Source organism: Leptodactylus fuscus, chromosome 1, assembly GCF_031893055.1.
Source record: "Leptodactylus fuscus isolate aLepFus1 chromosome 1, aLepFus1.hap2, whole genome shotgun sequence".
Taxonomy (NCBI): Eukaryota; Metazoa; Chordata; class Amphibia; order Anura; family Leptodactylidae; genus Leptodactylus; species Leptodactylus fuscus.
The window spans coordinates 172,747,152-172,774,201 of record NC_134265.1 but is presented as its reverse complement, the minus strand read 5'-3'; the positions used below and the strand labels follow the sequence as shown (position 1 = coordinate 172,774,201).

The window sequence follows — 27,050 nt, the reverse complement described above, 5'->3', positions numbered from 1 at the left end:
AGCTCAGCTGTATTTATTTAGGGAGCACCAGATACTTGCCTTGATGCTTTCTTTAATGTTTTTTGTAGGGCTTATATTTATGCCCAGTCCTACCAATAGTGCTCTCATTGAGGGGTTATATTTATATCTACTTCCCCTTAGGCAGTGAGGATTGCTGATGAAATTGTAGATATCCTCTAGTTACCAAATAATTGAATATCTGACTAGTGGGCACGTAATTGTTAGCCAGTGGGGTGAGGATTACCCCACAATTTTTTTATCTTTTTTCTTTTCTTGTACTATTTCTTTTATCGCATAGTCTTTTATCTGTTATCAATTAAATGTTAAGTTTTAGCTACTTTCACAGTGACAATTTCCCTTTTTGAGTAACTACCTGTCTGTGGAATGATGTCCACAACTACTGAGTAAACTTCCAGAGCACTTACAAATGTTTCTCCTTTTGGCTCCTGGAGTTTTTAACAGTCTAAGCTCATTGATAGCTCTGCTTTTGCTATCATGTCTTATAACAAAATTAAAGGGCCAACTAAAATTTTGCCAAAATGGCTGGGAATAGTTGCTTGATAACACATGAGAAATGACTGTCCACAGCACAATCCGCCACAGCCAGTGACTGGCTGAGTAGCACTTTCTATATGTCACAATAGAAAAGAAAATGAGGACTAGAGAGGGACTGGGAAGTGCTGGAATGAGAGCAGCATGGGTTGCTGGGTATGACTTATCTTATTATTTTTCACTATTCTCAGCCTTTTTTCAAGCATTTTAATCAGCATAAGAAAAACTGTAGTCTGGAACTTTCCGTGCTTGCCAAATTGCTGATGTCTCTAGTGCAGGGAATTACTACAATTAGTGTTTAGTATGCATATACTTATAATGTATACGTACATGTGTGTAACATATGCAGAAATAATCAGATCTGTAGTGTGGGAAATGCCATACACTCGACTCACAAATTTGGCAGCATAAATATAATATAACGATACTTGATGCGTACTACTATTTACAGACAGAGACACAGATATTGGAACAAGACACTGGAGGCCAGATGTTAAGCCTTGGATAATGAAGTTCACAGATATGTACAACAAGTGCAGTTGTTTGGAGAAATCATTGCTGCTCGCTGACATCTGTCTGTGATGCCCCTGAAGTTTCACATCTGCTTATCTGAAAAAACTTTAATGTCTCAGGTTCCTCTCCTTATGTAGTGAATTTCACAACATTTTAGATGATATTTTATGGTAGATATTTAGGCATAATTCCCTAAGCTCACTTAACTGATTTTTATTTTTTTTTAACTGGACTCTGTTAAAGCAAACCATTCACAATAAAATGCTGTGGAGACTGGAAGGGGATGAGCAAATTGTTGCGTAGTTAGGTTAGAAAAGGTCTTGCTTAGGGCAGGTTCACACCTGCACCCAGTCTCCGCTTTGCAGGTTTCAAGTGAATGGGTTTGTAAACTGACTGCCAGTTTCCGTCTCCTGTCCAGTTTTTCGGGTAGAAGACGGAAACGACAGTCAGTTTTCAAACCCATTCACTTGAATGGGTTTGCAAAGTGACCGCCCGTCAGCGTCTCCTGCCTCTCCGCGGTGAAACCGTTTTTTTTTAACCAGACACAAAGTCGGACATGTAGGACTTTGTGTCTGGTTAAAAAAAAAACAAAAAAAAACGCTTTTGCCGCGGAGACCAGAAGATGCTCACGGGCAGGCACTGACGACCAGGTTTCCAACTCCTGTCCAGTTTCTCGGGTAGAAGATGGAAACACACAAAGCAGAGAACAAGCGCAGGTGTGAACCCGCCCTTAGTAGTCTTGCACATTAGGAAGTCCTGCTGAGTGATTGACAACTAAAGTTGTTTACAGAGAGAGAAATCCCACCTACTGGACTACTAAGCCCAGAATGAGCAGATTTAAAGTGTGCTTTTCATTATATTACATCAATAATTCTAGCAGTTCTTACAGGATATATGTGTAGTTTGATGTTCTCCCTGAGCTGGTGGGTGGAGACTAGGTGCCACACACTGCATGCAGTACGTAGGGAAGAAACTACCTTCTAATTTGTTTCTCACTCAGAAACAACCCAGGATCAAACAGGACATGTACAGAGAAGTGCTGACATATTCATGTGAATAAAGTATTTGGTCTGTGATTGACAGCTAAATAAGAATTTTCAATCTGCTTCTTTCTGCCTCAGCTACTTCTCACCCCACCCCCACCCCCACCCCCACCCCATAGACTTCTATTGACACATGTAGTCTGATACATGTGACTCGTGGTCTTCCTCATGATACCAGAGTGTTCAGAGTGAACATCACTTTAGCATCTTGGGTGGTACTAATAAAGGATTAGAAAGCATTTTTTGATAAACTAATTATAATAACTTTATTTATATAGTTCCAACTTATTCTGTGGCACTTTACAAATCAGAGGACAAGCAGTGCAGTGTAACTTCTAGATGGAGAGGACAGAATCTGTGGAACAGAGGAAGAAGGATAAAAAGTGTTATTCTACACTTCTGCACTCTATACTATGATCAGGTCATGTGATAAGCCTGACCAAACAGATGTGATTTTAGTTCAGTTTTAAATCTGCTGTAGGTGGGGATTAATTGGATTTTCTGGGTAAAGCATTCCAGAGCATGGGTGAAGCTTGAGAAAAATCTTGGAAACGGGAGTGGGATGTACGGGTAACATAGAATGTAAGTCTAAGGTCATTGGTAGAATGGAGAGAAGGGTTAGGGCATTAGACATTGAGGAGATATAGGTGGGCGCAGCATTATGGATTGATTTGTGGGTGAGTGTGATAATTTTATATTGTATTCTGTGATGGATGGGCAACCAGTGCAGTGACTGACACAAGGTAGATATGTCTTTGTACTTGTTTGACAGAAAGATGAGTCTGGCGGCTGGATTCAGGACAGATTGTAGAGGGAAAGAGTTTAGTAAGAGGAAGCCCAATTAGAAGAGAATTGTAATAGTGAAGATGAGAGAGAATCAGAGTGACAATGAGGGTTTTTGATGTTTCCGCCGTGAGAAAAGAGTGAATTCTAGAGATGTTTTTGAGGAGCAGGTGGGAAGAGCGTGCAAGTTTCTAAATATGTGGAGTAAAGGTGAGATCTGTATCAAATCCAACTCCCAAACAGCGACCATGCTGCCTCGGTGTAATAGTAAGGGCAAAGATAGAAATGGCGATATCAGTGTTAGGTTGGTTAGTGGATGGAGGGAACACAATAAGTTCAGTTTTTAAAAGATTGAATTTCATAGAAAGAGAAGACATGATATTAAAGCAGCAAAGAGTCATTGGTTTTCTGTAGTAGTGTAGGTGTGATGTCACGGGATGAGGTATATAGTTTGGTATCTTCACCATAAGGATGGCAAGAAGAAAGGAGCTGGGAGACTTCTTCTGTTACTGTGTCAAATAATGAGAGTTCATAATGAGGAGCAAGAGAGAGAAGGGGACTAATACTGCCGGGAGATTTGGTTATTTTCTGACAGATGTTGTCAGTGGTGGATCCAGGGTTTGCGGGGCCCTGGGCAATTGACTTTGGCGGGGCCCTACTTACCGGGGGGTCTCGCACTTCTAACCTGTACCTCCCAACTGTTGAAGCCTAGAAAAAGGGAACAAAACTTGCGGTGCAAATTAGGCCCCACCCACTTTTATGTTGACTCCGCCCATTCTCATTCATTTTTCGTGTGATTCCACACAGTATAATCCTCCTACAGTCACCCGTAAATTATATGTCCCCCCTCTATCTCTCCCCCATTTTCATATACACCCTTCATCTACCCCTAGTTTCATGTCCCCCCTCTATCTCTGTCCCCAGTTTCATGCCATTCTCCCCCTTTATCTACCTACAGTTTCATGTCCCCCGTCTCTGCCCCAGTGTCATGCCGTTCTCCCCCCCCTTCATCTGCCCCAGTGTCATGCCATTCTTCCCCCCCTTCATCTGCCCCAGTGTCATGCCATCCCCCCCTTCATCTGCCTCAGTATCATGCCTTTCTCCCCCTTCATCTGCCACAGTGTCATGCCATTCTCCCCCCTTCATCTGCCTCAGTGTCATGCCGTTCTCCCCCCCTTCATTTGCCCCAGTGTCATGCCGTTCTCTCCCCCTTCATTTGCCCCAGTGTCATGCCGTTCTCCCCCCCTTCATCTGCCCCAGTGTCATGCCGTTCTCCCCCCCTTCATCTGCCCCAGTGTCATGCTGTTCTCCCCCCTCCATCTGCCCCAGTGTCATGCCATTCTCTCCCCTTCATCTGCCTCAGTGTCATGCCGTTCCCCCCCCCTTCATTTGCCCCAGTGTCATGCTGTTCTCTCCCCCTTCATCTGCCCCAGTGTCATGCCGTTCTCCCCCCCTTCATCTGCCCCAGTGTCATGCTGTTCTCCCCCCTCCATCTGCCCCAGTGTCATGCCATTCTCCCCCTTCATCTGCCCCAGTGTCATGCCATTCTCCCCCCTCCATCTGCCCCAGTGTCATGTCGTTCTCCCCCTTCATCTGCCCCAGTGTCATGCCATTCTCCCCCCTTCATCTGCCCCTGTGTCATGCTGTTCTCTCCCCCTTCATTTGCCCCAGTGTCATGCCGTTCTCCCCCCTTCATCTGCCCCAGTGTCATGCCATTCTCCCTCCTTCATCTGCCCCAGTGTCATGCTGTTCTCCCCCCCCATCTGCCCCCAGTTTCATGGGCCCTCTACATTATTTTCCACCTAAATGTTTAACACACACAAAAAAAAACCACACTCACCTTCCATCGCTCCCCCGCAGCTCTCTCCCTCAGACACATATTGTAGGCGTGATGTGACGTCATCACATCGCGGCTACAAATGCCGGAGCTCAGCGTTAAAGCAGGAGCTGACAGCTTCTGCTTTAAACGCCTATGTATTCAGTTGAAATCGCGACATGCCGACCAGGACCATTTTGTTAGGTCCGCGCCGCGGGGGCCCCGCTGGGTGGCCCGGCTCGCCCGGCCCTGGATCCGCCCATGGATGTTGTTGATTTTATCTTTAAAGTACATGTCCATGTCTTGAGCACTGAGATCTGTGACAGGTACCTGCTTCTTTGGTGTGAGGAGGGACTGGACGGTGTCAAAGAACCGTTTAGGGTTATTGAAGGGAGAAGACATGAGAGAGGTGAAGTAGTCTTGTTTGGCAAGGCGAAAGGCAGAATGATAGGATTTGAGCATAAATGTGAAGTGAAAAAAATCTGCAGATGTGTTAGATTTTCGCCATAGACCTTAGGCACATCTTGATCATCTCTGAAGAAAATGTGTTTGAAGAGTGTGCCAAGATTGCCAGTGTCTGTTTTGGGAATTTTCGATGGTCAAGGGTGCTACTTTATCTAGGGTGATTTTGAGAGTCTCATTGTAGTGTTGTGGTGGCCAATTCAGGACACGAGAGAGAAGAGATGGGAGACAGTGATGACTGTAGTGTGTCTGAGAGGCGCTGAGCATTTACAGCCCATAGATTTCTGTATATGCAGTAGCTAAGTGTGTTTTGTAAAGGAAAGAATGTTATGGTCAGAAACTGTGGTAGCAAGTGTTAGTAAAGTCAGAGACAGAACAGAGCCATAAGAAGACCAGATCAAGGATTTTACCATCTTTGTGTGTGGGAGAAGAAGTAAGCTGATAGAAACCAACAGAGGCGGTTAGTGATAGACGAGAGGCAGATGGGACAGACAGGGAATGTTAATGTCATCCATAACGAGCGAGCGTAGGAATTTCACAGGATAGGAGATTGGGAAGCCATGAAGTAACGTTATCTAAGAATGGTTAGGGTGAGCCAGGGGGGTGGTAGATGAAAGGGTGGAAGAGTCTGATAGTGTGGACCTCAAAAGAGGTGAAAGAGAGCGATGGTACTGGAGGAATGACCTGAAAAGTGCATTGTGGTGATGTGACACCTACCCTTCCACCTTGCCTATTCTCAGGTTTAGGGTTGTGTGAAAATTGAAGGCCATCATAACAGAGAGCAGCAGGGGACGCAGTGTCAGACTGTTTAATCCAGGTTTTAATGATAGCCAGCAGGTTGAAAGACTTTGAAATGAAGAGATCTTGAGTGATGTCAAGTTTGTTGCAGACTGAGCGGGCATTCCAGAGAGCACAAGAGAAAGAGACTGGTGGAGGAGAAGGAGACGACAGCCAGCAAATATTAATATGGTTATCAGGGTTTCTTGGTGAGACATGTATGAAGTTGAGGTTAGCAGAAGGAGAACCAGGGTTTGGAGAGGTGTCACAAGCAGCTAATAGCAGGAGATTGGAGAGAGACAACAGATGGTTAAGTGACTTGTGAGATCATCTAATTTGTTTCACAGAAGTACAAGGTGGGTTAAGATACTTGAGGAAGGTAAACAGGGAATTGGAGCTGCACATAGGTGAGGGAAGGAGAGAGGGAATAATGTATATAGAGGTAACAAGATGTGGGAATGAGCTGTAAGTTTGCGAAAAAGTAGCAAATAGAATAAAAAGACATCCAGTGAACATGGTGAGACAATTGTATTAAAAGCTTACACGTTTTTTGGAGTGATAATCCAGCTGATCTGTCTTATGCCCTGTCTGAATGCCATGAGTAACTGCAGCTTCTACACATTTGTGATTGAATCAAACTTCTACAGTCCCTACAGTCAAACATGTCGGAGGTTCCCTGATGTTTTGGGGCTGCTTTGCTGCCTCTGGCACTGGACTGTTTGACCGTGTGCCTGGCATTATGAAGTCTGAAGACTACCAACAACTTTTGCAGCATAATGTAAGGCCCAGTGTGAGAAAGCTGGGTCTCCCTCAGAGGTCATGGGTCTTCCAGCAGGACAATGACTGAAAACATTTCAAAAAACACTAGAAAATGGTTTGAGAGAAAGCACTAGTAACTTCTAAAGTGGCCAGCAATGAGTCCAGACCTGAATCCCATAAAACACCTGTGGAGAGATCTCTTGATGGCAGTCTGGAGAAGGCACCCTTCAGACCTCAGGGACCTGGAGCAGTTTGCCAAAGAAGAATGGTCTAAAATTCCAGCAGAGCATTGTAAGAAACTCATTGATGGTTACCGGAAGCGGTTGTTCGCAGTTATTTTGTCTAAAGATTGTGCTACCAAGTATTAGGCTGAGGGTGCCAATACTTTTGTCCGGCCCATTTTTGCAGTTTTGTGTAAAATGATCAATGATTTGACTTTTTTTCATTCTCTTTTGTGTTTTTTCATTGCAAGCAAAATAAATGAAGATATTAATACCAAAGAGTTTGTGCTTGCAATCATTTTTTTTTTTTGACAGAATTGCAGGGGTGCCAATACTTTTGGCCAACACTGTATGCTTAGGGTTGGTTCACATCTGCTTTTTTTATTCTGTCTGTGGAGAGTCCGCATGGAGACCCCCTGAGCGGAATACAAAAGCAATTGCAAGCGCTGTGCTGTAAGGCACACTGACCCCAAAGATTATAATGGGGTCCGTGTGCTTGACGCGCACTGCCCGCACGACTCATGTCTGAGTTTGATTCCGGCCAAACAGTTTCCCCACGACTAGAGGCTGCAGGTGGACACTGGTGGTTTGCTTTTAAAACTCATTGAAGTGAATGGGTTTTAAAACTGACCACCAGGAAGCCGTCCCCTGTCCCGTTTTGCCGGGGCTTAGGATGGAAAACCTGCGGAATGACACAGGTTGCACAGGGGTGCAAGTGTGAACGCCCCCTTAGTCTGAAGTTTTTATTATATGCTACTTGTACTAAGCATCCCTCATACATAGATAGTTACGAGAAATAACCCTCAGTACAGTTACCTTTTTGAGCCAACCACCAAAACGTGCAGAAAAATTGCCTTTTATAGGGGCTGTCCTCGCAAAGAAAGTATGCAGAGTGCAGGCTAAAGTGTCTAATGGAGTCACTATGCATAACCAGTCCTTCCAAACCCCAAAATAGTAATGAGAGAGACAAATATGATGTACTCTATTTTATGAATCAACATATTAGAACAAGGTATCACCTTAGCATATCACAGAGATCCAGACCTAGACTGGGGCCAATAAACAGCCATTGTGCTATACACAAGTCACTCCAATGCATACAAAAAACCATAGTAGGCCCCATTTCTTTCTTGAGCCTTTGGTGACCTGCATGTTTCCTATTTCAAGACAGCCCCATCATCCTTGGTTGCAAGCATTCCTCTCATTCTTAGTGACCAACATGGCTCTCCTTTTCATTTTTAATCCTCAGCACAAGTCATGATTATCTGCATGGTTCCCCTCTCATTCTTAGTACACCAATTTAAGATAAGTTATGACATCACAGGTGGGAGGTTGTAGGAAGTATCTTTGGGGTGTCAGGGGAATTTTTTCGCACTTAGCTAGATTCTGTCCCAGACTTACGCTAGGTTCACACTTTCATTCAGGTTTCCGTTCCTGGGGTCTGCTTGTATGTGTATGTATGTATGTATGTGTATAAATATATAATATATGTTTATATATAAAAATTATGTGAAAATCTTAGCAAGGGTCTACATTGGGAAAAGTTATTATTTGATGCTGCACAAACTGTACCAGTTTAGGGGAATTAAAAAAAACATTCTCTTCAAGAGAATTAGAAATAAAAAAAAAATAAAAAAAATGTTTTCCTCTGATTTTAATTAACAGTAATTTGTAGACCTATTATGCAGGCTCTTCCAGCTTTTATGGCCAACTTTAGGTTACTTGTGTATAATTCATCTGATTTTTATTTAACCTTATTCTTTCCTTATCACTGTTTCTTTCTTGTATTACAGCTCTCGGATTGTACACAAATGACAGAATGTACCATGTACATGAAGGATTTGTTTGTTAAGTTTTGTGAATATCCCGACTTTTGGAGAAATGAACTTCGTCTGCTGTCACTACAGGTGTTGTGTGCTTGTGAATACAGCTTAAAAATCACTGGCGACTGCTCCACACTCTTACACATTTTGGAAGAAGATGTGGACCTGTTGAAAGAAGTGAGTGATAAAAAAGGCAACTGTTTTTTTTTCAGCTGTCATTGAAGCATGCCTGTTGTTTTATTTGACTTTTTAGGTTTAGCTGTTATGATGTGTGTGAGAGCATGGGGAGTATTAATATGACTTATATTTTGGATTATTTAGTTGATTCTCCCTTTGCATGCTGAATCTATAGTTTTCATTCCTCTTTGAGCTAGTGATTGCAGAATAGCTTCCATATTGCACAGAATAAGTAGATGTGTTTGTCTCTCCTCAGAAATAGCTCCAATTGATAGAGAGGTTGTGACTTGTACTGATTTGAATATTGTGTTTTGACTGTGGTAGAAAGCTTCTATTCTGGTCAAGTATCAGTCTAAGCCTGTCTTTTGCAGTTCACTCCCCCCTCCTCTCGGTAGACTCCATAAAAACATATATTATATGAGTCATGTTACCAGAAGTCTGTCTTGAGATTGATATAACGATGATTTTCACAGTGAAAGTCAGCATAACAGTGTGAAGGGCAGCAGGAAGATAGTGAAAAAATAGCAGGATGCTTTCTTCTCTTATATATTATATGGCAACTTTTCTTGTAATTGCCTATACTATTCATTTGTGCAGAGTTTGTTGAAACAACAGAATAGATTTCAGTGTGCCTCATGTACATTGATTGCATTTTAGAGAAGGGTGACTCAAACTGGCTTTTATTAACTATTCATCATTATTTTTTGTCTTTCAGGGTTTTCCTAGAGAGCAAATTTTAACCGGACTTGGCTTGCTTCTGCTGCAATGCCCATGCAATCTCCATGAACAAATTCTAAATCTAAGTAGGTTTGAAACTTTTCATTTCTTAGAATGTGTACCTACTGCTTCTATTAAATTAATATATTAGAACAGGCCATGGTGTAATAGGAATGCAGTTCTAGCTATGGATCTATATCTCAGCATAGTTACATTATAAACCTTTTTGCACAATTTAGTGTACACTATAAGGGATTTTAACATTCTTTTCATTCCTCTACTTTTAAAAGCAAGGTAGAGCATACAGTTGACATTTCCTGCTTTCTGCAGAGCATGTCATTCTGGACCAAAATGTAATTCATTTTAATTAAAAATTTGGCTTCTTTTTGCCTGAAAACCCCTTCTAAAGTTCTTGCCATTAGGTGTCTTCCTTTTAGCTAAATTACAGTTCACTCTCTGTTGCTAGGCTAGATTAGTCTCCATAGATGCAAGACGGATCAGAGTTAGTTGAAGGGGAATTGGGGTTTCTCACTTCACACAGTGAATGCAGATGGGAGGGGCTGCTTCTAATCACAGACTCCTCACAGCATTTCTGCAAACTGCTGAAACTGAAGATTCTGCAGAAACTCGCAGCTTGCAATGTAAGAAAAGTCTTCTATGTACTTGTGTGGTTACAGATGGGATATCATTCACAGACAGAAATCTGCTTTACTGACTGTACTCATAAATTGTTCATTTCCTGTGTCATGCCTGCATGGTAGATGCTAGAATGGAGTGAGTACCTGCATATATCTGCCTTATACTTGCAGTTCAGTGTTCTTGGATACCTTATACTATGGCCACTCGGACTTTTCTCAGCTAATTGTTTGCTGTTGTACAATTAGATGGAGAGAAAAGTCCTGCACAGAGGACATTTCTCTTTGCCGGTTTCAGTATAAAAAGGGCAAAATCCAGATGGACACCCAGCCGACTCCATTCCATAGTCTATGGGGTTCGCGGGTTACTGCTGTTTCAGTGGACTGGCTCTTCGTCGTTCTGGTTCTGATATAGAGCCCAGGGCAAGTGTGAACCTAGCCTTAATCAAGTTCCCAGCTTGTGTGAGTTGCTCCTAAGTTATAAAGAAGTTCCAGGCTCTTCAAAATCTGTGTATACTCCCATGCAACAGTATTAGTATTGCAGTACAAAGTGAGAAAAGGATCCTGTATTATTTATTATTCTCTTTTTTGACAGCTCTAAAAATTTTGGAGTTACCAGATGGAAGCAAAGCTCCAGCCATTGCTCAAGTTTTGGTTATGCCATTATTACATGTATTATCATCAGCAGCTTTGGTGGACAGTTTCAGCCAGAAGAATAAGGAAATGTCACTGCAGCAGTTGGCACTAACCATTTTGGAGAAAATTCAGGACACAGACAAAGGGAATGAGAAAGTGGTAATATAGATAAAGCTTCATGTTATGTCCCTTATCAGAGGCTTCATGTGTTTATTTGTTTTACATGGATTAGTTTACTAGTACTTCACACAGCTATAAGACTCTGCTTACACTGGCATCATGGCAGCTTACAGCATCTGTGAAGGATCTTTCATGATTTGCTGTAATTCTTTTAACCGATCTGTTTTGTACAGGATAGTTATAATGCTGCGTGATCACAGCCCTTGGAACATCAGTGTTGTGTTCTTATAATAGCAGCCCTACAAACAATTTTATTCTCTGGCCTGTTAGAAAAGTACTTGAGGTAAATTGCGGTGAAGGTAATTTTACATTATATGTGCAGGCAGGGAGTCCGTTTCTCTGTCCACGCTGACTTCTTGGTCACACTTTTGCAGATGTATCATTTAAAGAGTTGAAGTGTCAGTCACATGATACAACTGATTCCCTAACAGAATAGGTGACCAATTCTAAAATTATAACTTTTATTAATAAATTCAGATAAAACCACAAAAAGCGTCTTAAAACAATAAGGAGCTACTTGTTAAGGCCTTTTTCAACTCTGTGGTTGCTTCAGCCATCTTTTTCGGTGTGGCCTGCTGGGGGAGCAGTATAACAACCAGGGACAGAAATAGACTTGACAGGCTGATCAGGAGGGCCAGCTCTGTCCTGGGGAGCCCCCTGGACCCAGTACAGGTGGTGGGTGACAGAAGGATACTGTCTGTGGTGAGCTCCATGTGGGAGAATAAATCCCACCCCATGTAAGAGACCTTGACGGCACTTGGCAGCATTGTAAGTGACCGACTGCTTGTCCCCAAGTGTGAGAAGGAGCGATATCAAAGGTCCTTCCTCCCAACCACTGTCAGGCTACATAATCTACATCAGACCAAGCGAAGAGAGAGAGCTAAGAGATCCTGAAGTCCTCTTTCCTTCCCTTCCTTTTCTTTTCTTCTTAGCTGCTATGGATTCCTAGTATTTTTCTCAGCTTATGTGTGTCTCCTTCTGTAATATATTACTGTTTATTATCCTGTATCTGTATTACCATACTGCTGTAACACACTGAAATTTCTCCCCGTTGTGACTATAAAAGAAGACCTTTCACATCCTCTGGGCACATGCGTTTTTATACACCGGTAGAAAGCTGACAGTGCGCTGAATTCAGCGCACTATTGACTTTTCTGTTCTGTGTCCTGGTGAAGAGCTATCAGAGACGTTACTGCAGCTCTTCAGTGTCAGAAGGGCGTTTCTGACAGTCAGTCAGGAACGCCCTTCCTCACAGTAACGTCTACTGCGCTGTACAGTGAGAGGGGGCGTTCCTTACCACCCAGCCATGATGCTGAGCGATGAGAAACGTCCCCTCCCCTACTCCTCATAGTACTTGTCCACTCTCACAGTACAGCGCAGTAAACACCCTTCTGACACTGAAGAGCTACGGTAATAGCACCGTAGTTTTAAACAGCTCACTTTTATGAGAATGCCTTCCCTTTAGAGACAGGAGTGTAAATCTAATCTTAGAAGTCATTTTCCTTAATACAAGAGGTATCCCTGCAGAAAAAAAAAATCCTAATATGTTTATTAGGAATGCTTAAACCACGAAAGATAATCTGTAGCACGATAACTGCGATTGTTGCTAAGAAAAAATGCTAAGATGAATATGCCAAGCTGTTTCATTATTTGACAGATTGCTCTTATGCAAACTGTTAGCTAAGGTTCCCTTTCTTTCTTTGAGAAGTAATTATGGCACCATTTGTCATGATGATAAAGCACAGCAAAGTGCTGACATTTTTGAGAAAAGGGTGGTTTTGTGTTCAAGTTTGAGAATATAGATGGTTAATGTTTAGGTGCAGTTTTGGCATATATTGATGTTTTTCTTAGGTTTGTTTAATTTATGGAGTTTTACAGAGTTTTTTCATGTTGAAATAAGATTTTAAAAAAAGGTCATAAAAAAGTTTTGTCATCTATTATCAAAAATGTGAAAGTTTTTCTCTTAGCTAAGGGGCGATAATTAAAGGGGTTATCCACCTTTACATAATTGAAAGTCTATCCTTAAGATAGACAATGAATTTTAGATGAGTGGGGGTCTAACTGTAGGAACCCCTTGCACATCAGCTGTTTCCTTGAGTGTGCAGCTTCTGGCTTTGTTTACATGCTGGACGCTTCTGCTTCAGTGGTGTCCATTTCAAGTCTATGGGACATCGATGTAGTATCTATAACCTCCGCTACTAAAAACACAGTGAGTGAGCAATGCAAGTTGATAACCCATTTAATGTAATGAATATGTACTTTGTACTTCAAAGAGATCCTCTTGAAATATATAAAATGATTAGGTTGTTTTCACACCACATTTTCCTTATGGTGCTTTTGGTTTTCCTTATGTACAAAGAAATTTCCATAAACTCATCCACAGACCCATTCACTCGACAAAGGCTTTTAAAAGAAAAAAAAAACAAAACCTCAGCTCCTGTGAAATCTGATGGAAGTTCTATTTTTTTTGTTGATGGAATAGGGCTGAAGACTGTGCAGGTTGGATTGCCAGGGTGCATAATTTATACTGATTTGATAGATTCTCATCACAGTATTTAGCTGCAGCCTATAATGTCATTATTGTCATGCTGCATTTAACTACCAATCACATCTTTTAACCCCTTTGCTAGTATTATTATGTCCTGGCTGTCAAGGACTTAATGCAGTTGGATGTAATGGTATGCCCAATAGTTAGAGGGTCACAATGGTCAATGATAAGGCAAACATGAGAAAATTTCTGTAGGTGAGCCAGTATTCAGCAGTGATTGGGTCTATACATAGCACTAGTTACTACTGTTACTGTGCTGTGCAGAAACTGTGCCCACGGCATTACTACTGGCTCTCGGCTGTGTTACACACCCGAAAGTCGGGTACAGCTGCCCTATTCACATGGAAGAAAATGGCAAGGAATTTGGTGTGGAATTTTCCACACTGAAAAAAAGCCTCCCATTGATTTCAATAGATTCTGCTAGCTTTTTTTCAACTAGCGGAATTTTCCACTTCAAGCTGCAAGACTGGACCCTGGTGATAGGCACCGCAGCACCAGAGACAGATGAGTATGTTTAGTTGTTGTTTGTTTGTTTTTTTGTTTTTTTAATCTCACCTGGCCTAATTAAAAAATAAAATTTTAGCCTGGACAACCCATTTAATCCTTAGATGATACGCGTCTGGTTCTAGAGGACAGCCGCTGTACTATTATGGTGAAAGCTTCCCGCCTGTTCAAGTCTGGAGCGGGTGTTAGCTGTAACTTATCAGAGCTCCATCTGGGGCTTTTAACCTCTTAGATGTCGCTGAAATGGTTATGTAAATCACTGTCTTCGTGCACAGTGGGCACTGCGTGTACTCCCCAGCGTCATCTTGCTTTTGCTGCATAACTCCTCCTGCTCCTCCTTCTTCACTGCCTCCAGCATTGTCCTTCCCGGCGGTTTTTATTGCAATTTTACGCATGCCTAGTAGCGCTCCCTCCGGAGTGCTACTACGCACGCTCCAACGCCTGCTCGCAATGTTCTCTATAGGAAAATGGTGCTGGAGCGTGCGCAGTAGTACTCTGGAGGGAGCGCTACTGCGCATGTGCAAAATTTCAATAGAAACTGACTAAAAGTACCTGAATAGCCTTTTTAAAGGCTATTCCGGCATATCTTTATCTCATAGCCTACACACACGTTCTTGGGCTTTTCCCGAGGTGTATATAGCAATATGGCTTGCCGCATACAGCATACAGACATGTGAAAGCAGAAAGAATAAGGTGAGTGACTAATTTATCCTCAAGATATACAAGAGAGTACGGCAATAACTACCGTATATACTCGAGTATAAGCCGAGGCCCCTAATTTTACCACAAAAAACTGGGAAAACTTATCGACTCGAGTATAAGCCGAGGGGGCGAAATGCAGCAGCTACTGGAAAATTTCAAAAATTAAAAGGGTCGGAGTTTTTGGGTGCTGGGAAAGGGGAGGGGGTGTTTAGGTTGTCTGTCTGCCCCTTCCCTGAGCTTGAGGACTGTTTTTTCTTCCCCCACTTGGAATTCAGTCTGGCTGAATATAGGGTATCTGCAGTGCTCCTATTAACCCCTTCCCGATGGAACAGGAGCACTGCAGATCCCCTATATTCAGTAGATCGGGCACTTTCAGACACAGGGATACCTAATGTATTTCACAGTCATTTTCTACTTTTATATGTATTCTAGGGAAAGGAGGGATTAAGAACTTTTATTTATTTTTTTTAAATCTTTTTTTTTTTTTTTTGCACTATTTTATGGGAGATTCTATACATTGATATTGTGGCTGGTCATAGACCCCCCACACACACACACACACACCCTCCTAAAAAATAAATTATTTTTTTTTTTGCTGACTCAAATATAAGCCGAGGGAGGCTTTTTCAGCACAAAAGCTGGGCAGAAAAATTCAACTTATACTCGAGTATATACGGTAATAAGTTGAATAGTTGGCATAAGGTAAATACGGCATGCAGATAAGATATATAGATGTGCAGCCAGGTGTATTATAAACCAATAGTTGTTCTCATTTATATGGAAAGGGAATATGCTTCTATTAGCGTTTTATAAATAGTGCCTGAGAAATACATATAATCTGTCTGAATTTATTGCATTATGTGGAATGTGTATATACAGTGCCTACAAGTAGTATTCAACCCCCTGCAGATTTAGCAGGTTTGATAAGATGCAAATAAGTTAGAGCCTTCAAACTTCAAACAAGAGCAGGATTTATTAACAGATGCATAAATCTTACAAACCAAAAAGTTATGTTGCTCAGTTAAATTTTAATAAATTTTAAACATAAAAGTGTGGGTCAATTATTATTCAACCCCTAAGTTTAATATTTTGTGGAATAACCCTTGTTTGCAATTACAGCTAATAATCGTCTTTTATAAGACCTGATCAGGTTGGCACAGGTCTCTGGAGTTATCTTGGCCCACTCCTCCATGCAGATCTTCTCCAAGTTATCTAGGTTCTTTGGGTGTCTCATGTGGACTTTAATCTTGAGCTCCTTCCACAAGTTTTCAATTGGGTCAAGGTCAGGAGACTGACTAGGCCACTGCAACACCTTGATTTTTTCCCTCTTGAACCAGGCCTTGGTTTTCTTGGCTGTGTGCTTTGGGTCATTGTCTTGTTGGAAGATGAAATGACGACCCATCTTAAGATCCTTGATGGAGGAGCGGAGGTTCTTGGCCAAAATCTCTAGGTAGGCCGTGCTATCCATCTTCCCATGGATGCGGACCAGATGGCCAGGCCCCTTGGCTGAGAAGCAGCCCCACAGTATGATGCTGCCACCACCATGCTTGACTGTAGGGATGGTATTCTTGGGGTCATATGCAGTGCCATCCAGTCTCCAAACATCACGTGTGTGGTTGGCACCAAAGATCTCGATCTTGGTCTCATCAGACCAGAGAATCTTGAACCAGTCTGTCTCAGAGTCCTCCAAGTGATCATGAGCAAACTGTAGACGAGCCTTGACATGACGCTTTAAAAGTAAAGGTACCTTACGGGCTCGTCTGGAACGGAGACCATTGCGGTGGAGTACGTTACTTATGGTATTGACTGAAACCAATGTCCCCACTGCCATGAGATCTTCCCGGAGCTCCTTCCTTGTTGTCCTTGGGTTAGCCTTGACTCTTCGGACAAGCCTGGCCTCGGCACGGGAGGAAACTTTCAAAGGCTGTCCAGGCCGTGGAAGGCTAACAGTAGTTCCATAAGCCTTCCACTTCCGGATGATGCTCCCAACAGTGGAGACAGGTAGGCCCAACTCCTTGGAAAGGGTTTTGTACCCCTTGCCAGCCTTGTGACCCTCCATGATCTTGTCTCTGATGGCCTTGGAATGCTCCTTTGTCTTTCCCATGTTGACCGTGTATGAGTGCTGTTCACAAGTTTTGGGGAGGTTCTTAAATAGTCAGAAAAGGCTGGAAAAAGAGATAATTAATCCAAACATGTGAAGCTCATTGTTCTTTGTGCCTGAACTACTTCTTAATACTTTAGGGGAACCAAACAGAATTCTGGTGGTTTGAGGGGTTGAATAATAAATGACCCTCTGAATAATTAAACAAAGAAATAACATTCTTTTTTGCTGCAGTGCATTTCACACTTCCAGGCTGATCTACAGTCCAAATGTCACAATGCCAAGTTAATTCAGAATGTGTAAACCTGCTAAATCTGCAGGGGGTTGAATACTACTTATAGGCACTGTATTACATCATGGAACTAGTGTCTGATATGCAATCTGTCTGATTTTCTTTTGCACGATGTGGAATATGTAGATATTACACCAATACCTCTGAAATGATGGATATTTATATAATGTTTTTGGAATTAGTGTCTGATGGTCTGTGTATGTTTTTAAAGAGGACCTTTCACCATATCTGGGCACAGGCAGTGCTATATACTGCCAGAAAGCTGACAGTGCGCTGAATTCAGCGCACTGTCGGCTTTCCCGATCCGTGCCCGGTGTAAAGCGCTATTGGTCCCGGTACCGTAGCGCTTTACAGTCAGAAGGGCGTTTCTGACCATTAGCCAGAGACGTCCTTCTGCCTCGCGGCGCCAATGCTGTGCTGTGGAGCGGGGAGGAACGCCCCCTCCCTCTCCTGATAATGCTAGTCTACGGACAAGCTGTGTGAGCAGAGGGAGGGGGCGTTCCTCCCGACTCCACAGCACAGCGCGATTGGCGCCGCGAGGCAGAAGGACGTCTCTGGCCAATGGTCAGAAACGCCCTTCTGACCATAGAAGAGCTACGGTACCGGGCCGTAAGCTCTTCACACCGGGCACAGATCGGGAAAGCCGACAGTGCGCTGAATTCAGCGCACTGTCAGCTTTCTGGCAGTATATAGAACTGCCTGTGCCCGGACATGGTGAAAGGTCCTCTTTAAATATGTTTTTTTATGTCAAACTTGTTGGTGGTATTTGTAAGGTACCGAGATACTCCGAAACGCGTTATCTCTAAATAAATCCATTTAATTCTATTTACGCATCAACATTGTGATTACCGTATAGAGCGCGCAATTGGTTCTTTAGCCTGGGATTAAGTCCCAGTCTCTCTCTCTCTCTCTCTCTCTCTCTCTCTCTATATATATATATATATATATATATATATATATATATATATATATATATATATTTTCCCGGCCTTGAGCCGTGCCACTGAAGACGCTGCCATACAAGTACAGTATTGTGGCACTTTTGTGTATTTTCAAGAAAAGACATACAACGAGTGTTTTGACGGTAGAATTTCATAAAGACATTTATACGGACTATATGTCAAACCCCTGTTAGTGCGGCCCTACTTGGTTTCTTTTCTCTTTCTCCATATATCTTTATCTCAAATCACTAAAATGTGATGATACAGCCCCTTTAAGGGGACCCTATCATTCAGATAGAATTTTTTGTGACTAACACGACAGAATAGCCTGAAGTAAGGCTATTCGTCTCCTAACTTTAGATGTCTTCTCCGCGCCGCCGTTCTGTAGAAATCTCGGTTTTTGCTGGTATGCAAATGAGTTCTCTCACAGCACTGGGGGCAGGCCCCAGCGCTCAAACAGCACTGGGGGCGTCCCCAATGCTGCAAGAGAACTCTCCAGTGACGCCTCCATCTTCTTCAGGAACGTCCTTTTCTTGTGTCTTCTTCCGGCACAGGCGGTAAAACTTGTCGAGCCAACCACGCATGCCGCGGCCGCAAGAAAAATGGCCGCTTATACAGTAAGTAAGCAGCCATTTTCTTGTGGCCTGTGGTGATTTGGAAGTGCAATAGCATTCAAGACTGACTAAAGCTATTGCAGAAACAGAAAAGGTATCATAAGATTGTAGGAATAATGCAAATTAAGGCCTATTACAAGTGTATTAAAAAAAAAAAAAAAGTTTGTTAATAAATGAATTAAGCTCCAAATAAATTATACAAAAAAATCTAAAAATTAATAAAACAAATCATATTTGGTATCGCTGTGTCTGTAACAACCCATGCAATAAAGCTGAAGCAATATTTACCGTACACAATGAAAGTTGTAAAAACACAACCTACATATATGAAACTGTTGTACCCAGGATAAAATACCTCATGTCTTATATGGGTATAAACTGCTATTTGGGCACACAACTAGCTACAGAAAGAAAGGAGTGCTTTTCGGAGCACATATTTAGACAGTTTGTTTTGGACACCATGACATTTTTGGCGAGTCTCTGAAAAGTCAGTTTAGTGGAATCCATGGACACATTACCCCATTTTGGAAACTACATCCCTGAAGCAATTTATCCAGGGGTGCAGTGAGCATTTTTAACCTCCAAGTGTTGCTTTAATTTTTACTGAAATGAATATGTTTGTTTTGGTACCGTGTTAGCTAGTGGTTATAAAATATAAAAAACAAAAAAAACTTTGCAAGTCTTCAGTAGGTGATACCTTTTTTAATGGCTAACTCATAATGATGACAGAATATGACGTTTCAAAGCTTTCCTCTGAGCTTCTTCTTCAGATATAACTAAAAAACACTCTGTAGAGGCTGCATATTTATAACTGGACACAGGGCTAGAATTACAGGAGGGAGGGGGGGAAGAGGCTAGTTACTATATACTTATAACAACAAACAATCAATTGCCAGATCCCCCAGTTCTTATCTTAATGGCTGTCTTAATGATGTGTATAAAAAGACATAAACCCACGGGAGATGTTCATCCCATTGTCCAACGTCTGGAATAGGGTCATGGCCTTGTACTCATAAATCAGTCGCTGTTTCCTTGATTTAAAGTTCCCTTTTAAGATCAAGATTTTCATGTCATTGATGATGCTGTGGTGTTCCTGGCAAAAATGATTTGGCACGGGAAGATCAGTTCTCTGTTGTTTGATTGTATGGCGATGTGAATTAATTCTCATTCGGAGTTTCTGACCAGTCTCTCCAACATACAGATTTTCAGTGGAACATTTGGTGCAAATGATCAAATACACCACATTAGGTGTGTTACAGGTGAACGTACCTGGGATTTTATATTCCCTGTTAGAGTTTGGTATCTCTATCTTGTCAGTGGTCAGTATGTGGGGGCAGGTTTTGCACCTCTTCTGTCCACATGGGAATGTTCCTTTGTTACTTGGAGATGACAGAGAGCTGCTAATAATCATATTCCTGAGGTTTGGTGGCTGTCCGTAGCATAGGAGAGGGGGGTCAGAAAATATGGATTTTAGACGGTTGTCTTTTTGCAGTAGTGGATGTAATTTGCGTGTGATTCCTCTCAGCGTCTCCAGGTGGGGGTTGTATGTGACAACCAGGGGTACCCGAGTGTTCTCCTGTTTGGTATTGTATTTTAATAACTCCGATCTTGGTATCCTGGTGGCTCTGGTGATTTGGTTATCAACTGTTCTTGGATGGTAACCCTGCCTCAAGAATGTGTTTTTGAGGCCCCCAAGGTGTTCGTCCCTATCTGCAGGGTTTGAACATATGCGATGGTATCTGATGGCCTGGCTGTATACAATGGAGTTCTTTATGTGTTTAGGATGAAAACTATCCCATCTTAGGTACGTAGGGCGGTCAATTGGTTTCCGATACAGCGATGTCTCAATTTTGTTGTCCTGTATCTTGATGACTGCGTCCAGGAAGTTTATTTCGGAGAAGGAGTGATTGAGCGTCAGGTTGATGGTGGGATGGAACTGGTTGAACTGTTCATGGAAGGTTTTCAGCTGTTCCTCAGACCCGGTCCAAATGATTAGGATATCATCAATGAAGCGATAGTAGGCCAGAGGCCTAATGGTGCAGGTGGAGAGGAAGTCACTCTCAAGCTTGGCCATGAAGAGATTAGCGTACTGTGGCGCCATTTTGCTCCCCATTGCGGTGCCGGTCCGTTGTAAATAGATGCAGTCACCAAAGGAGAAGTAATTGTGAGTGAGGATGAATTTTGTCAGTTTCACCACCGATTCAGCGTTCATACCTCGCTTTTCCAGGAAAAACTGGCAGGCATTTATACCGTCCTGGTGTGGGATGTTGGAGTACAGGGATTCTACATCCATGGTGGCCAGGATGGTTCCATCTGGAAGGGGACCTATAGTGGATAGTTTGTTTAATAGGTCTGTAGTATCCTGTAGGTAGCTGGCTGTATCCTTCACTAGGGGTTTCAGAGTGCCCTCCACCCATCCAGAGATTTGTTCAGTGAGAGTCCCAACACATGAGATGATCGGTCTCCCTGGGTTCCCAGGTTTGTGCAGTTTTGGAAGCATATAAAAAGTCCCTGTCCTAGGGCTTGCTGGTATGAGGCTGCTTAGGCTTATTGCTCCATCAGATAGGCCGGAGATAACCTTTTTTAGTTTTTTGGAGTACTCCACTGTGGGGTCTGAATCCAACTTGGAGTAGTAGTGTGTGTCATTCAGCTGTCTGTGTGCCTCCTGTATGTAGTCTGATGTGTTCATCATGACTATAGCGCCACCCTTGTCCGCTGGTTTAATGATGATGTCGTTATTATTTCTCAGAGATTTTATGGCCCTTCTTTCCTGGGCAGTGATGTTAGATGGCAGTGCTTTATTTGTATCCAGTATAGTGGATTTGACCATGTGTCTGAAACAGTCTATGTAATTATCCAAATCAAAATTTCGTCTAGTTGGAGGTGTCCAATCAGATGTCTCCTTTTTTGCTAAGATTGGAATCTCTGAAGGGGTAGGTTGAGTCTCCTCTGTGTCATCTGTGTCATGAAAATATTCTCTCAGGCGCAGTCTCCTGAAAAAATCCTCCATGTCGCTGCACAGTTCAATTTTATCCATGGTTTTAGAAGGACAAAATGAGAGTCCCCTGGAGAGTACCCCAAATTCTGCTTTGGTGGGTTCATAGGTGGAGAGATTGATAACACAGTTCTGTGTTTCCAAATCCACGTGTGAGTGGTCCCGGTTGTTGTTAGATATATATTTTGCTTTGTGTGTATTCTTGTAGAATCCTGCAGCAAGTCTCAGTCTGTGGAGTTTCTTTCGCTTATTGAGGATCAGAGATTTCTGCAGTTTCTCATAGTATTGTAGTAATGTTATCCTGGAGCTCTCCTCGATATTGTTCCATTTTGTTTTAATCTCCATTTGGATTTTACTCTTGATGCTGTAGAAGAGATGTATGAGGTGATTCCGCAGTCTCTCTGAAGTTCTATAACACAAGTTTTGTGCATAGTGAGTATTGTATGTACATGCGATGGGGTTTGTGAGCCTGAGTCCTTTAGGAATTAATTTCTCTTTTCTGCAATTAGATAGGAAAAAGATATCGCTGTCCAGCTGTGCCCGTTTCTTCAGAAGTGTTTTCAGGTCCTTAAATTTCCGGTAGATTCTGGTATCCTCCATTTGGTAAAAGGAAAATGTTTGTTTTGGTACCGTGTTAGCCAGTGGTTATAAAATATAAAAAACAAAAAAAACTTTGCAAGTCTTCAGTAGGTGATACCTTTTTTAATGGCTAACTCATAATGATGACAGAATATGACGTTTCGAAGCTTTCCTCTGAGCTTCTTCTTCAGATATAACTAAAAAACACTCTGTAGAGGCTGCATATTTATAACTGGACACAGGGCTAGAATTACAGGAGGGAGGGGGGGAAGAGGCTAGTTACTATATACTTATAACAACAAACAATCAATTGCCAGATCCCGCAGTTCTTATCTTAATGGCTGTCTTAATGATGTGTATAAAAAGACATAAACCCACGTGAGATGTTCATCCCATTGTCCAACGTCTGGAATAGGGTCATGCCTTGTACTCATAAATCAGTCGCTGTTTCCTTGATTTAAAGTTCCCTTTTAAGATCAAGATTTTCATGTCATTGATGATGCTGTGGTGTTCCTGGCAAAAATGATTTGGCACGGGAAGATCAGTTCTCTGTTGTTTGATTGTATGGCGATGTGAATTAATTCTCATTCGGAGTTTCTGACCAGTCTCTCCAACATACAGATTTTCAGTGGAACATTTGGTGCAAATGATCAAATACACCACATTAGGTGTGTTACAGGTGAACGTACCTGGGATTTTATATTCCCTGTTAGAGTTTGGTATCTCTATCTTGTCAGTGGTCAGTATGTGGGGGCAGGTTTTGCACCTCTTCTGTCCACATGGGAATGTTCCTTTGTTAGTTGGAGGTGACAGAGAGCTGCTAATAATCATATTCCTGAGGTTTGGTGGCTGTCTGTAGCATAGGAGAGGGGGGTCAGAAAATATGGATTTTAGACGGTTGTCTTTTTGCAGTAGTGGATGTAATTTGCGTGTGATTCCTCTCAGCGTCTCCAGGTGGGGGTTGTATGTGACAACCAGGGGTACCCGAGTGTTCTCCTGAAATGAATAAGCAGATGGTGAAAGGAGAAAATAGGCATTTTTCCAGTAATACATCATTTTAGTGCGCAATATGTTTTGCCCAGCTTGTATCAGAGACGAATGCCCCAAAAGCTGTAGTGACCGGTATTCCCATTTAGAAGGTTTGTCCTGGATAAAATTGAATTCCTACACTAATTCCCCCCCCCCCCCCATCTACTTTTTAAATCACATAATTAAAGAGGACCTTTCACCATATCTGGGCACATGCAGTGTTATATACTGCCGGAAAGCTGACAGTGCGCTGAATTCAGCGCACTGTCGGCTTTCCCGATCTGTGCCCGGTGTGAAGAGCTTACGGTCCGGTACCGTAGCTCTTCTATGGTCAGAAGGGCGTTTCTGACCATTAGCCAGGAACGTCCTTCTGCCTCGCGGCGCCTATCGCGCTGTGCTGTGGAGTGGGGAGGAATTCAGCTTTCCGGCAGTATATAACACTGCCTGTGCCCGGATATGGTGAAAGGTCCTCTTTAAGCAAAAATCCCTTGGGCAGTCATGTGAAGATTTGGAGGCGGAACATTACTACTACTCCCCCCCCCCCCCCTTCATCATCCCCATCATACTTACCTATCTTCTTTCTGTCCAGATTTACTTCTACGGGAAATGGCTCCTCCTACTTCAGTGACGTCTGTCCACGCATGCGCAAAAGAGCCGGAGTCCCAGCTTTGTGCTGAATCCAACACTCCATCTCTATTGCGAAGCGTGGGAGCCCGAAGTAGCTGTCTGGGCAGTAGAGATGGAGTGACGGCTACAGAACAGTTCTGGAACTGCTGCGGTAGGGCTGGCAGAGTCCCCAAAAACGAGGAGCCATTCCCCACAGAAGGAAGTCTGGGCAGAAAGAAGATAGGTAATCATAATGTGGTAGGGGGGTGGGCTGAGTTAGTTTGGAAGGGCTTGTAGTGGGATAGCTATGGAGACAGGGAGGGGGTGTTACAGAGGGAAAAGGGTAGGAGTAAGAGGGAAATAGTGTGAGAGGCTACAACTACCAGAATGCATTGCATCAGCTAAGGCAGAAGGACACTACACCACGAAAGAAAATGTAAAGATGCTGGACACTCCCAGAGAAACCCAGAAATCACTCAAAACTCTGCTAAAGGTATTTGAGTGCACTTATTAGCCAATTAATAGCATTAACAGACCTAAAAAAAAAAAAAAAAAAATTTTTGCCCAGGAAACCCCTTAACAGTTTTTGGAGTGTGCGTTTCTGTTGATACAAGATGGGTGCAATATATCGAGCACTAAAATGGTGTAGTTCTGCAGTTTTCACTTTTCATTAGTAGCTGTATTTTGATTTCTGGAAATTAAATTAATGCAATGCTCAAGGAATAGAAAGGCTTGCTACAGTAATTGATAAATCCCTTGAGGGGTGTAATCTCCAAAGTGGGGTCACATACGCAAAAGTGGCATGAAATCCAAAAAACAAACTATGCTTCAAAAATCAAAATAGCGCTCCTTCCCGGCTGTGCCCAATCAGCAGTTTATACCTACATACAGCATTATTAAGCACGTTATCTGGGATACAATCGTGTCATAGATGTGGGCATAAACTACAGTTTGAGCACACAGCAGAGCACAGATGTTAAAAAGCTCTATGTGCTTTTTGAGCACAGATTTAGATTGTTGGTTTTTGGATGTCATATCACGTTGGCCCCTACAAAATGGGATCACTTTTTGAGGAATTCCATTTTATTAGCACCTTTAGGGCTCTGCAAAAACAACATGGCATCCAGAATGTCCCGCTAAATCTGTACTCCAAAAGCTAAAAAGTGCAGTGCTCCTTCCCGTCTGAGCCTTGCTGTTTACCCAAGCAGCAGTTTGCGCTAAGATATGCAACATTTTTGTACCCAGGATAATCCACTTAAAAGTTTTAGGAGTGCGTGTCTCTGATGACACGAAGTGGGCACAAGATGTTCAGTACTGGAATGGAATATTTCTTTAAAAATTTTAACTTTGTGCATTAATTTATTGGAAGCACTCTCAAAAAGTAAAAAGCAGAGTGTCTCAATTGATTAAAACGTAACTTTTATTAAATTCATGGTGAAGCAGGAATACAAAATGCTAAGTATTAAAGGGAAGCAGAACTGGGCTTGTGTTTCGGAAACAACTTTCCTTACTCATAGCATTTCCTTACTCATATCTTCATTGAATGTTAATAAAATCTGTGAAACTGTTGTGGCGTTCAAAATGCTCACTATACCCCTTGATCAATTCTGTGTGGAGTGTAGTTTCCAAAATGTGGTCACTTTTGGAGGGTTTCCATTGTTTTGGTACTCTAGGAGCTCTAGAATACAAAAAAATTAGTTTGGGAAATGTTCTGGAAAATCACTTTACACTTTTATACCTTCTCAAGTCCAAAATAAATGAAAGGATGATTAAAGGGGTTGTCCCATCTCAAGAATCCTATCTATACTGCTAGCTTATGTGGATTTAAAGGGATCCTATCATTAAAACTCAATATTTTCTCACTAACACTTAAGAAATGCTATTCTTCTCCTACCTTTAGGTGTAATCAAATTTTATTAGAGATTTTGCAAAAGTTAATGAACAAGAAAACAAATGCAATGCAGTAAAACAGAAAAATGGGATGACATGCCAACAACTCTCCAGCGCCGCCTCCATCTTCTTCAGGAACGTCCTCTTCACACGGCTTCTTCCGGCGCAGGCTTCAAACTTCTAGGCATAAGGCAAAGCCGCCTCGTATGCCCGCTGGTCACAAGAAAACGGTCGCTTACACAGTATTGTAAGCGGCCATTTTCTTGTGGCCGGCAGGCATGTGCAGTCACCTTTGCCCGAGGCCTAGAAGTTTGAAGCCTGCGCAGGAAGAAGGCGCATGAAGAGGACGTTCCTGAAGAAGATGGAGGCGGTGCTGGAAACTTCTCTCGCAGCATTGGGGACGCCCCCAGTGCTGTTTGAGCACTGGGGACTGCCCCCAGTGCTGCGAGAGAACTCATTTGCATACCGACAAAAACCAGGATTTATACCGAACGGCGACGCGGAGAAGACATCTAATGGTAGGAGAAGAATAGCCTTTCTTAAAGGGATTCTACCATTAAAAATCTTTTTTCTGTCGGAATAGCCTTTAGAAAGGCTATTCGTCTCTTATCTTTAGATGGGATCTCTGCCGCGCTGTTCCTTAGTAATACCGGTTTTTACCGGTATGTAAATTAGTTCTCTGGCAGCGATGGGGGCGGGTCCCAGTGCTGAAAATGCGATGAGGGCGTCCCCACCACTGCCTGAGAACAGGCTCCTGCACCGCCTCTATCTTCTGCTGGATCCTCCCCTTCTTTCTTCGTTTTTCTTCTGATACCTGCACAGTTGGCTCTGCCACTGAGACACTAGTAGAGCCGACTGCGCATGCGCACAATTGCGGTCTCGGAACTATGGCCGCGCATGCGCAGTTGGCTCTACTAGTGTCAGAGCCGACAGAGGTGAAGCCGCCGAAGAAAGACTGAGAACAGGATCCTGCGCCGCCTCTATCTTCTGCTGGATCCTCCCCTTCTTTCTTCGGCGGCTTCACCTCTGTCGGCTCTGACACTAGTAGAGCCGACTTTTTGTAGTTTTTGAATTACATCTTAACCACATCAAAACTGCATGCATTTTTCTGTTTTGATTTAGTTGTAACTGCATCACTACTGTGCCATGTGAATA

The 27,050-nt window shown here is 42.6% G+C and overlaps 1 protein-coding gene across 1 annotated transcript in view; it reads left to right on the top strand.

Moving 5' to 3' along the window:
* Positions 1-27,050, top strand: part of FOCAD (focadhesin) — a 196,459-nt gene that overhangs the window by 54,931 nt on the left and 114,478 nt on the right. Inside the window, exons 8-10 of the mRNA XM_075279906.1 lie at positions 8,720-8,926; positions 9,642-9,729; positions 10,874-11,073. Of these exons, the coding sequence (XP_075136007.1) occupies positions 8,720-8,926; positions 9,642-9,729; positions 10,874-11,073 (495 nt within the window). The remainder of the gene's footprint in view (positions 1-8,719; positions 8,927-9,641; positions 9,730-10,873; positions 11,074-27,050) is intronic.